The following is a 13199-nucleotide window of genomic DNA, read 5'->3' as shown; positions in this document are numbered from 1 at the left end:
TGGACAGCCGTACTGATGTAGCATTCAAGCTTTCTTAGTCACACTTCTTTTTTAGTAACAGTGTGATAGAGATCAGAGATACCAAATTTTACATAGATATACACACAAAGATCTCTTTGACTGCTTCACAACCAAGTATCATTTAAAAGCTGGTTCTTTGCAGCCCAGATAATTCTTCTTTTCTCTGAAGCTGTAAGACCCAATTTCATAGAGTTGTTTTGCATTGTCTAGGAAGTTACTTAATTGATTACAACTGGACCAACCTTGCTATTCCCTCAATCCTTCCATGTAGCGCTTGGATCTCGTGTTTTGTTCTTTTTGTTTCTACCCTGCCGCCCCCGTGCTTCCCCTTCCCTTCTGTTCCCTGAGGCGGTCTCTGAGCACCCGTGAAAGGAAGAGTCTTAAACTGCTGGACCATCTATTTTCTCACTTTCCACTGCTGAAGGGTAACCAAATGCATGTTTCTAAGCTGGTTGTTGGAAGTGGAAAAAAAGTTGCCTTTGGGCTGAGATTAAATTTAGAACATTTCAACTCCTGAAGGGATTTTTTGAAAGCTGCAAGCAACTGAGAAGAAACTTTACATTGTAAATGTTTTTTGTAGACTTAATAATGGAGACAGGGAAATCTTATGGGGAAAAGCGTTTGTTACAACAAACTCCATGTTGTGAGAGTAATGAGATGTGTCGCGGTTGAGACGGACAAGCGACATGGACCAAATTCTTTCAAGATGAAAGTAATAGATGCCATTTATTGCTACAAGTGCATTTTTATACAATTCTGCCAGTTCATGTGTCTTTTCACTATTGGTTACAAGTTACAGCACTAACATCTCATTGGTTAAACTTGCTATCATCCATGTTATTCTTCTGTTCCCTTCTCTCTCACGGGTACATCTCTCCTCTCTCACGGGTACAACTCCATATCTCCGGATACTCCTTTACTCCCATCCTTCTCAAGGGTAAATCTTAATATCTTCAAGGCTGATCTCTACCCCCATATTTTCTGACAAGGATTCCACAGACCCACTGCAGTTTCCCACAGAGATGTATAGTTACAATCATTGCAGATACTTCAGTACTGGGTATAATAAGGAGTTAAGATGCTGCCTGCGATTCCTCCTGCAGCATCTTTCTACTCAAGGACTGTTGAGGCTTTCTTCCCTGCGTGTGGAGCCAGGAGAACCTCTTCTGCTGCCTCTTCCAAAGTCACCCAGCTCCCTCTTGCATGTTAGTTGCAGTGGGAAGGGGGAAAGTGTCTTGGTCTTGTGCATTCATCAGATACAATTCAGTAACATAAGTAGAGTCCCAAAGGATGACAGCTTATTAAAAAGTCTAAAAAAAAAGAAAAAAAGGTAGTAACCTGGAAATATGAAGTTAAAGCGTCATGTATTATGAGTAAAAATCACAGATGTGCAGTGCTTTACTGGTCCAGTTCAAAAACCTCATTTAAACCAGCATTAACTTACCTTTAAGCTCTGTGGCTTATTTTTACTCACTCAATCTGAAGGCAAGTTCTAAAAGTGAAGTTTTCCCTAGTTTAGATAAAGATCAAAGGTTCTTTTTGAGCTTTGGAGCAGCATGGTGATGGTTTCTGTAACAAATGGCACATAAGGAGTGAAGTGGGTAGCATCTCTTCTGGCCACCTTTAGATTCTCACATCAGGCTTATTTTTAGACCTGGATAAACTGCGGGAAATCTGGCAGCAACTTGGAGCCTGTTTCGGATTGACAGTGGTGAGGTGTTCACTTCCATCTTTTGGTAAAGAATTTCTAAATAAGGTTCAGGTTTGTCCCATGGCAGGTGAAGGGCCAGGATCCTGCCTTGGGTGATGGGGCCTGGCCAGTCAGACAAATCTCTGCTAAATCTCTTCGGCCTCACAAATTATCAGAGATTTGATGTGCAAGACTTGGATGTTGGACCGTGTTGAGGATGTGCTCCTGGATCTGTGGGATCATGGAGAGCAGGAGGTCTTGCCATGAGAAGCGGCTGGGACATGACCTTCCTGCCAAACCGCGTCAATGGGAGAAATTTGTCTGACTCTTAGTCCATGAATAATGGTGAAAAAGCAGGAAAGTCAGGAAGAATTCTGAAACATGAGTATGTTCTGTCCTGAAAAGAATATTCTCAGCCAAGTCCCAGGTTTAAATTGGTTTGCTCAAAAACTTCAAAAAAGGAAAACATTGTTTAACAAAAGAACATGTCTGAAAATCCAGGCAGATCTCTCCAGGCTACTAGGATGGGGTTGGATGTTCCCATGTCAAACTTGTAATCAGCTTGTAAGCCTGTCTAAAAAGCTTATTATATAGTCAGCAAATAAAAAAGTCCCAAGAGCACAGAAGTGTTGAGTAGCCAGAAGAAAAATTATATAGACTTTTTTTTTTTTTAAATTTATGTGCTGTGTTTGCATATTGTTTGTTTCGCTGTGGCACAGGGAGGCGAGGAGTCAGTTTGGAGAAGATAGTGCGAGGAGAGGTGAGAGAAGAAATAATGACTCTTAAGCTGGTAGTAAGGTTTGAAAGCTCAGAAGTCCAGTCTCTCAGTATTAATAGTCTCTTCTCAGTAGCAAACAGTGAAAAGCATTCACTGGGAAATCACGGGGGAGGGAGGACCTGTGCCAAAAAAAAGTCTTTATTTGGCCTCGGCCTCAGCTTCTCTGAAACTATTTGAGCTTGTACGCTGAGTTGCATAGTCCGATGGGGAGATGGGGTAAAGGAATGTCAAACAGATTCAGGAACATTTAAGAGCTTTCAGCAGATTCTTACAGTTATTCTTGATGTGGTTTATGGAGAATTTATAGTGCCTTTTTTTTGGAGGTTGTCCTCTTGAATCACATATAGGATAAAGAAAGAAAATGCTGTATGCATTCTTGTACTAGATAACCTTGTAATTGCTGATTTATTTTTTTCCCCCCGCCCCGGGTAAAGCAGAAATTCTTATGGGTAAATTAACCAACTACAAACATATGCAGGCCCAAGACATTTTTAAATATAAAAGAAAAGAAGGGATGTGATTTTGATTCTGTTTTTCTGGTCCCTGATGCCTCAGGGCTTAAATTAGTGATGCTTTAATTTATAAATGCACAGTTCAATTTGCTTATTACTCAATATTTTGCAGAACTATTCAGCTGCAATGTTTTAGAAGTAATTGTGTGGTACTGAATCAAAGTATTTTCAAAGAAACTTATGAGACTTGAGTATGCTGGATTGCACTGGAAGGTAGTTTTGAGTCCTTGCTCCCTTTGGCAGAGTCTGGTGGTTTTCTGGTCTGATGTCTCTTTTTTACCTCCTTTTTAATTTATATTATTTATTTAGGGTTTGTTTTAGAAGAACCCTGGTTTCCATCAGGTTGCTAACTTGGTCTATCCCAACTGGGATGACTTCCCATCACTGTGGCGTTCCCACCAGTGTCTGACATGCCGCTCTGGCAGGGTGGCAGTGCTGCCTTGGGATGCTGTGAGGAAAGCGTCCTTCCCGTGGTGTGCCTCTGTGCATACGTGTTAGACCTTGTTCCTGTGGGGCCGGGGGTGTGCAGATGTCACAGCAAAGCAGTTTTGCCAACTGGCTACAAGGCAATTCTCTTGCCACTCTTACTTCTTTCTGTGGCTGGTCCCTGGCCATGCTCTCCTGGAGCTCAGCTGGTACTGTATCACTGGGCAGTAAAAAACAGAAGAAAACCCACTTTTCTTCTCCCCGGGCCCTGTCTTTTTTTTGTGTTCTCTGAATGGATTCCCGGTAGGGTCAGGCGGGCACAAGTGCTGATGTCAGTTGTTGGCCTGGCAAGAGGATGGGAGCTCCTGCCCAGGCTGCTCTGAAGGCAGTTGGAGGAAACATAGATCGGGCATCAGCAGGGATTATAGGAGCGGACACTGTGCTGTGTTTGGAAGCTGTGTTGCTGTGTTTTGCAAAGGTAACGGAGTTGGCTCTGTCCAGGCTGGTGCAGCCCAGCTTCATTAGCAGGAGTTCCTTCTTCAGCCTCCCCAGTTTGCTTCTGGCACACCCCTGAGAGTGCACCCACCAGGGATGCCTGCTGTCAGGATGGACAGACTTGATTCTTAAAATGTGAATTTCAGGGGAAGGGAGAGGTGGGGAATAGGGAGAGTGGGGAGGAAGATACCATGAAAAAATATCATAAGGTGAGAACGGGGAGGAAAAAAACCCCTACCCTCCCTCTGTCTAAAGTTAGAAGTGCCATTAACAATACATCAGTCTTTTGACTCCGAATTTTTGGCACTTACGCTTGCAATGGTAAGGACTGCGTTTAACATAATAACCATGGGTTTCCTGCAAAACTCACATCTCAAATGTTTCGCCCTGTTGGATCAGAGATCTTTTTGCCTTAAAAGCACATAGAGCACTCTGTGTTTATGATCAGATTGTTGAAATGTCAAGGCTAATTACACTAGTATGTTCCCAAGTGAATAAATGCATCTTTTAAAGAACATCCTGTTGAGATCAACAAAATAAGATGTTGGCATGATAACTTGTGAACTAATTAAAGGAAAAATGATAATAAGACAACATTTAAATATTAGAAAATAGAGATGGGAGAAACTTATTACTTCACCTCATCCATTCTACATCAGTGAAAAATATACATATATATATATATATATATATTTATATTCTGTTGTGGTGTGATTTCTTTTTTGGTCAGTACAGCTCCAGATGCTTGAAAAAGTAGAACCACCAATAGTTACTTCCCTTAACAGACCTTTTTATTCCCTTCCTTTTGCTCTAAATTTCATCTTCTTTGGTTCTACTCTTGAGATGTAAATTTCAGCCATAGACTGGGGCTCAATTTTGTTTCCAAATCATCTGAGTAATTTACATTCCATATTTGAAAGTGACACAGGAACCGGGGAGCCAATACTTCATTAAGATGAATGTGACTTGGCTCCTGGTGCAACATCACTTTTGGGTGCTGGGGTCCCTCCAGGAAGCCCTGTTCCCTCTGTCCATGTCTGCATTTGCACAGCACCAAGAACAATGCTGACCTAATTTAGAGCTCCTGCATGTTACACCAAGACAAGTAGATCCTCTTCCTTCAGACACAACGCTGCTTGTGTAAGAACACTGTATTTTGAGTCTCCAAAATGCAGCAGCTTGCTTATCACCACTTTTGCTTCCATGCGGGAGTTCGGGGCAGTAGTGGTGATTTGAAGCGCCTTTGCCTTCCACCCAGATCTGTGCTCTTGCTGGTGAAGGCAACATTCAAGATATGTTGGTTCATCAGATGAAGCAGACATGGATTGTTTAGAGTTGTTTTGCTGTTACTCCCACTACATGGTGGCACTTTCTCACAGTCTGACACCTGCACTGTACCCAGAGCATTTCTGCATCCAGGTGACAGTCGCTTCCTCCTCAGAAGGGGGGTGGCAGAACAGAAACACCCGATGGGGACCCGCTAGATTTGAAAACACCTCTCAAAAGATAAGGATTTTATCAGGCTGGTGGAAGTTGAAATTTGCTGAATATAATAGGACATTGCGTTTATTAGATCATGTTGGAGATGTACAAACAAAAGACAACATTTCCCCAGGTGTTTACAGTATGTTTCTAAGCAGCCACACTGGCTTGTGGTGACCAGATTTATTTTCAAGTCTTGACTTGATATTGGCAAAATTTTTCAAGATTTCTTTAATTAGCGGTAATAACACACATAGATTCCTCATAGTATGTGCTGATTTAAAAAATAAAAAATCCTGAACTCTTGAGACTAAGTCAGGGCAGCTGGACATAATCCAAGTGAAAGACTGTGATTAAAAAACAATAAATAATTTTAGTTAACATAGGATATAACTGCTACTGCATGAAGTTTGGGATCTGATTAATTTTAATAAACATTACATAAAATGTAAAGAAAATATTTAATTTGAGTTATATAGTTTTGAGTAATCCTTTCTGGACTTTCCAAAACCCTCTTTCAACATTGTAAGTCTCCCATTTAATTTTACTCGCATGGTTTTTTTTATTTCTGTCCTACCGTTACATTATTTCTTCTTTGTGTTCTGTCACACACAACATATGAAATCTGCAGTTACCTGGCATAAAATGGGAGTTAAACACACTTGCAAGCCAAATCTCAAGCCATGTGAAAAGGGTGAGGTTGTGATAGTAAATAGTACTTACAGTAAAAACTATTGCTTTAAAACATCCAGAATGACAGATTCAGAGCTTCAGTGTATTCCTTTGTAAAAATGTGTGATGGTAAGAATGTGTGATGGTCCAAAGCATGTTGAAGTCAAAGGGAAACAAATAGATGTGTGGATCGGACCCCTGTTACTTACGGGTGAGGTGTTTGGCATTTGTTCAGGGGGTTTTGGTGGGATGATTTTGGCACAGGAGGGGTGTGAGGTGGCAGATGGGGCAGCAGTGGCTAGAGCCGCGGCTGTGCCAGCAGCACTTGCCATGGGTGCCAGTCACATAATGTCCATCTAGCCCGTCCCAGGTGCATGTGGCTGAGGTGGTAACACAGCCCAGGCAGGTTCCTGCACCCCTGTGAACTCTCATTTAACTTAACGAGGCTCCACATGGCAGCTGGGCTCTGTGTGAGTACACTTGTTGTGGGGTTGATGTAAGCTTTTTGATATCAAGTGTGTCCATTTCAGGGACGTTTAATATGTATCTGCAGTTCTGGAAAAATGCAGATCTGTAAAATGAGCTGAAATCTACCTGCAAATAAAAGCATAAAATTTGACATCAATACTAATCGCTCACTACTGAATTAAAGTTTGGGATGTGACACATTTTAATGAAGATCTAGGCCTCAAAGACAACTGCTTATCTGTAGAGGAAACAAAAATCTTGTTTCCTCATTTTCTTCAGTGAAATCCTCTCATGTAGTGTAGTTCAGTTACTGTTCCCAAAGCATTTGAAGATTATCAGATAACCCTCTTGACCTGAAGAAGGGAGAGTGTCATGGAGAAAGCCGCAGTTAATGATCCAGGCAGGCTAATTACAACATGCATTTGCTGTTCCCTGCTTCCTCTCTGACCTCCATTATCCTTCTTAAATGTTCTTTAGCAGAGCCTCTTCTCCCTCTTCAGCATGTCTTGCCCTCTTTCTCCCCTTCTTTCATCATCTTCAACAGACTCTGTCGCAGGAATGTGACACTGGTGGGCTTTGGGAGGCATAAGCAGGTGGAAGGAGCCTGCGAGAATTAATCAAGAAATTTAGACTGAAATGTCAGTGAGGGAAGCAAAGTGTAAGGAGAGAGGTGAAAAAGGATATAGATGTCTGTAGGTTGAAAAAGTGGAAAATATTGCTGGATCTGGATGCATGCTCAATCATTGCTCATCGCAGGTCTCACTTCTACACCCTGGGGCCTTGTTCCTGCCAGCTGCTTTCCGAAATGGTTCGTGCGGAGGCAGAGGGAGAGTTAGTATGTACTACAAAAACCTGAGGTAGAACAGAGGCTCCACCTATCCCTCTGTCCTAAATCCTGAACTGGAGTGGCAGTGAGCAATCAAGGAGGAGATGTTGTGGCCAAGGGAGAAGGCAGCTGTGTGAACTGAGCGTCTCATTCTGAACAGAGGATGAAGCGGGATCAAACTACATGGTGACAGATGGCCTACATCAGAAACCAGATGGCCCAGTGAGTCCCGCCATTCCTGCTATGGAATAGCAAGTGGAAGAGCAAGCCCAAATGACGTTTTACCCTCAGATAAGGGCTAGTGTAATGTGCTGTAATCTAGAGCTGCTGTAACCCTGCAGCAGGGCAATGTGGGTGCGTACTGGTCCAGGCACACCTGCTGTGGCAGGTTGCCCTTCAGATTTGTGGCGTGTGTAATTGCTATAATAGCAATATTATCTGACTTGTTTTGCAACTCTTATTATGTCTGTATTTGTGAAGTCTGGCCTCTTCCTTTCTTGGAGGCAGTAGGAGCCATCCAAGACTTCCAAAACTTAAAATGTGAGCTGAGAATGACATGAAGGAATTGCTTGTTGGCAGAAAGCAGATTTATATCTAAAATGTCCGACTAATCCAAACCGCATCTGTGTGGTACCCTGTCCTGGGAACAGATTTCAGAGTGGTTCTGAAATGCCAGTCTAGTACTGCAATTCTGATCTGCTGTTAATGTCTAGTTTATGAAGAGATCTTTTGTACATGTGATTATGCGAAAACTTGCTGGGAGGGATTTCTGGTGTTTGTATGTGGGACTTGCATTTTTCAAATTAAAATCTTAAGGTTCTGTTGATCATTAGGACAATATAGTATCACAATATGTAAGTATAAGCACATTCCAACAGTGCATTAATGATGCTGCTAATTTGTCAGCAAGATAAATATAAAGATAATCCAATCCAGACTAAACAGCTTCGGCTGGCACTGAGATCAAATGGAGAGATGTTTTCACTTTCTCATTAAATCTGGCACAATAAGGATACTGATTGATAGCTATTAAAAGTACTAAAGCTTGAAAGCATTAGTCAGCTTGTTTCTCAGGAGAGGTTGTATTTGAGAGGAAACTGGGGTCTGGGATTCCCATGTCCTGTCTGTCAAACCATGGAAGTATGTGCCAAGGGCTCCTTTCTTGTCTGGGAGCTCTGAGCACAGTGCACATTTTCTGCATCTCTTTTCAAACACATTTGAAATATGCCATGATTTCTGATGCACCCATTTTAAATGTACAAAAATCAAATGTCCCTAATTAAAACGTTTGTAGGTCTGGTTTAGTAACCGTCGAGCTAGATGGAGGAAACAGGCAGGAGCCAATCAACTGATGGCTTTCAACCATCTGATCCCAGGAGGATTTCCACCCAGTGCCATGCCATCTTTGCCGACCTACCAGCTCTCCGAGCCCTCCTATCAACCCACCTCCATACCACAAGGTACAGTAGCCAACAGGTACTGGGTTAAAGTAGCGTTATTGGAGAGTTTCTTGTGCTGATCCATTGTAGAAATATTTTCTTCTCTAATGTAGAAAAAGAGGCATTGGTTAATTTAGGGTCTGAGTCAGCAAGAACCTTGTAAATCTGCTTATTTCCAGTGTGTAAGAACTGGGGTTTGTTTTGCTGCAAGAAAGAGCTGGTTCTGTTTGAAGGGTACTAGCTGGAGAAATAATCGCCTCCTGCACAGTAGAGGTGCAGGTTGGGGAAGCGATGGACACGCTTCCCTGCCCTTCCACCGCACTGGTCTCCTTCGCTGAGAGTGCCTGGTGTGGTGGGGAAGGAGGTAGCAGCTGTGTCCTGTCTTTGTTTTCGGTGCTGACGGACTGGAAACTTCTGTAAGTATGCCGAATATTTAGCTGCTGGTGGAAAAAATTGCTCTTCAGACCATCTTGTTTCATATCAGATAGCAGCAAGTCTCAGTATGGTAAAAACTAATGTTATTGGAAATTCTGTGAACTTTGATAGATTTGGGGGAAGAGGAAACAGAACCTCAAATGTAGGTGGTGCTAGATTTTACTGTTACAGAAAAGCCTTACAGGTGAGATTCTATAAAACAAGTCACTGTACTCTTCTTGCTTTTTTCTTGAGATTTGGACCTTAACTGCTGGTGGATGTTCTGATTAAGGGAATTTTTCAAAGTCCAGGACTTCTCCCATCCACTGCTAGGTTCATTACAAATTATGGCAGAGTTACTGTACTGTGAACAGGAATGGAAAGCCTGTTACCCGTCTTTTAAGCAAAAGAAACTTCTCCTTTATTTTTATATATATAAAATTTTGCTGTATCAATTCTGAACAATATGTGCTCACCAAGGATTGTCTGAAAAGTGCCTGTGTCTGTTAGGATTTTCAGTCTATTTAATGGCGTTTATGTAATCTCACTGGCCAGTTAAATACCTAGCAATATTAAAGATTTTCCTTTCTATTTAACCAGTGCTTAAAAGCAGGTCCTGATGCAATTCTGTCAAGTTGAGCTTCACATAATGAATTTATTATGCCAGAAAAAAGGAGGAAAACATATCAACATGTTTATTTTGCTTCTAGCCGTGTCTGATCCGAGCAGCACCGTTCATAGACCTCAGCCTCTCCCTCCAAGCACCGTGCACCAAAGCAGTCTCCCTTCGAACCCAGAGAGCAGCTCTGCCTATTGCCTCCCCAGCACCAGGCACGGATTTTCCAGCTATACAGACAGCTTTGTGCCTCCGTCCGGGCCCTCCAATCCCATGAACCCTGCCATTGGCAATGGCCTTTCACCTCAGGTCAGTCCTGTGTTTTCAGACAGAGGATTTGCTGTATACCAGAACCAAAGAGTCTATTCCCTCAGGCCACAGTATAATGAATTACCAAATTTAAACCATAATGTATTCTTTATACAAGCCACATGATTTCAGTTTGCTAGTTTCCTTCTTTTTCTATTTTTTTTCCTCCTACTGGCTGAATCAAGAGTCATAGCTTATATTTAATTTCAAGTGATTTATAATGTAATCATGCAGGCTTCATGTTTACATTCAGTTGTCGAGCGTTTGTAACTGCTATTTTCCTGAAGATCCATGGCTAGGTACAGAAAGTAGGTCACGTAGTTTTTCTGTGGATAAAAAACATCACCAAGGTTTTACCAAATAGTTGAGGAAAATTATAGGCAAGTTCTATGAGGAGAATTCCAAGGGCTGAGCAGCACACATTGAAATGAGCTATAATCGAGTTATAAATACATAAATTAGGAGTATTACTGCTCTTTGGCAATATATAACTGCATGAATACCATAATTGTTTTTCTAATTTGCATGAGCTCTTTTTAGGAAATCATGTTAATAAATTGCCTTGATAATTGAGTGTCAAAAGGTTGGTTAAATTTTCCTAGATGCAGCATCTGCCTGAAGCTGACATTATTAGTTAAAGCTTGAATAGATGGTACTTTATTTCATTAGTGAGAGCTTTGCCCAGGTGCTTGGAAAGAGATGTCCACTAAATTCTGAGAAGTCACAAAGAGGATGCAATCTATAATTACAATCAGGAATCTCTTCAGGGCTGAAAGTGAGAGTTTTAACAGCTTTATCTTCTTTCTACCCTTTTTTCCTCTCAGTGGTTAGAAAAACAGAGAGAAGCTCAGAATGACACAAATGAAAAGTGAAAAGACAATTATACTCAATTACACACTAATCACTGACTATCACCACTGCCTAAGCAGGGAGAGGGCATTCTAATAGGCAGAAAATGAGATTTTAATAGCACAAAGGGTGGCCAAAATAACGACTCGTATATCTTTGCCTCCTTCGTTTTCTTCAACTTGTGGTTTGCATCTCGGGAGTGCAGTTCTTGGTTCCTGTGCAACGGTGATAACTCTGTGCAGCTGAAAAGTTCAAAGGCACTGGAGTTGAAAAGAATGAATAACAAAGGCAATGAAATAAACATTTTTGCCCAAAGGCAAAAGTTCATAAACCCTTTTTTGTAACAGTAAACGTAATTAAGTTTCACAGATTCCTATAGCTTAGAGTGGGGTACAAAACTTTATGGCTTGAAACCTCAGGAAGAAAATACCAACAGAAAACCAAACGGATGTACTTCCAACAAGACTTGAATGGATTTTGTTCTAAAGAATTCTGATTTCTAAATGCAATCTCCAAAAAAAGCCGTGACACTATATTAGCTGGGTTTTTTTTTTTTGTAAAAGGCCAGTCTCATAGTGTGCAAGGCTTCCACATTTTTGACATAAATATCTTTCTGGGATTCAGCATTAATCCATGCAAAGTAGTTGTTAGTGTCAGTTTAAATGTGTGTTGGTTCTGGCTATGGAAAATGTGATCTTTTTTTCCTTTCACAGAGCTTTTATTGTCTGTGACACAGAAGTGGAGCACAACAGTAAAAAAATCTTGTGATGTCTGGGCATAGTGGGACAATAAAGTGAGGCCAGGTTTCCTCCCCCCAAATTCTTGCTGATTTGAGGTTTGGTCTAATCTGCTTTGGGATTCCCTTTTGATTATGTCTTTAATCAGTTGCTGTGCTACTTTACACCTAGTCCTGTCTTTACACTATGAAACTTCTGTTGTTTTGGCCTTTTTTCTTTAGACTTTTGAAACCTTTTCCTGTTCCAGTGCTTAGAACTGCTGGTCTTATTCTGCACCTCTGCCCACAGGTTTAGGAGGAGGCCAGTCCCTCAAAGACTGATGTCCTGCATTCATCACTGAATGTATACAGGAGATTACTTATAGCTGATCAAGTTTTAAACTGCTTTTTGGCCCCTGAATGATTGCCCTCACTGGCTGGTGCAGATCTTTCCATGGAACAAACAAACAAAAACCCAGCCCTAAATTTATGTGATGTTACCAACAGCTCCTCTAAAACCATTTTGGAGCCAAAACAATGCCTTAGAGACATGTATAAAAAGCATGTATGTGTCAAATGACATACCTAGGTTTGCGTTTATATAACGGAGTGATACAGCCTCAAGTATGTAAATTATGTGCAACAAACTGTGGGACTATAGCAAAACAGTGATTGTGCTTTATGACCGAAAGAAGAGCCTCATATGTTGGTGATGTACATTGTGATGTTACTGTGTGAAATGTCCCTTACTCATGGGATGTGTTGCAGGGCATCTTTATGTCACCGATCCTCAGGGCTCTTCCTGCAGGTGCCCAGATATATGCCGGCTGAGTGGCTCAGGTAGCAGCAGCTGACAAGTCAAAATCTGGTTCTGTGCTGGGGATTTCATGAAGAGGGAGAAACTGGAGTTTTCATGCAGAGTGGGCATGTTGCAGTGCCCTGCTTGTGTGCACGGAATTTAGATGAGAAATTGAGAGGTTCTTTTTACTACCCAGTGGATTTTTGACCACAATAAATCTGAGTGTGTGAGCAATTAACATAATGTTTCCACCCATCACTGTCTCTCTGTCATGCAAGTGCTCTGGACAAACTGTGCGTAAAGCTGAATTTACGGCAACTTTAGTGGGAGGGGGGAAGGGAGGCTTTGTGTGAAGCCCAAATAATCTTCTGTGATTTAAAAAAAAACCCCTCAGAACATGCAGAACAAAATCTAATATTAAGATTCATGAGATCATTTTCTTACCATACTTAAACGTCCTTTCCCACTTTGACTTCAGTTTATTTCAAATGAGGCAGATTCCTTAGGAAAACTATCTTCCATGCAGGGTATTTCCTTTCTAACTTTGTTCTTGAGTATGATGGACAAATATGTTGTTCAAGGCAAGCACTGGGTGAAGGCAGAGGACAAGGGGAAGTGGCTAGGGTACTGTAACTATATTTTTATTGTGTTAGCAATGAAATCAAAAGTTAGAAAAGACTGTACTTTC

The 13199-nt window shown here is 41.4% G+C and overlaps 1 protein-coding gene across 3 annotated transcripts in view; it reads left to right on the top strand.

Annotated features, from left to right (window-relative positions):
- Window positions 1-13199, top strand: part of PAX3 (paired box 3) — a gene marked incomplete at both ends in the record, with an annotated part of 74337 nt that overhangs the window by 51409 nt on the left and 9729 nt on the right. For all 3 annotated transcript variants that reach the window (XM_080350111.1, XM_080350112.1, XM_080350110.1), the window contains 2 exons: window positions 8665-8830; window positions 9934-10148. In XM_080350111.1, coding sequence (XP_080206237.1) covers window positions 8665-8830; window positions 9934-10148 — 381 coding nt within the window. The remainder of the gene's footprint in view (window positions 1-8664; window positions 8831-9933; window positions 10149-13199) is intronic.

This window comes from Nesoenas mayeri (genome assembly GCF_963082525.1).
Source record: "Nesoenas mayeri genome assembly, chromosome: 9".
NCBI classification, from domain to species: Eukaryota; Metazoa; Chordata; class Aves; order Columbiformes; family Columbidae; genus Nesoenas; species Nesoenas mayeri.
The sequence above is the reverse complement of the archived record's forward strand: the minus strand, read 5'-3'. Positions and strand labels throughout refer to the sequence as shown.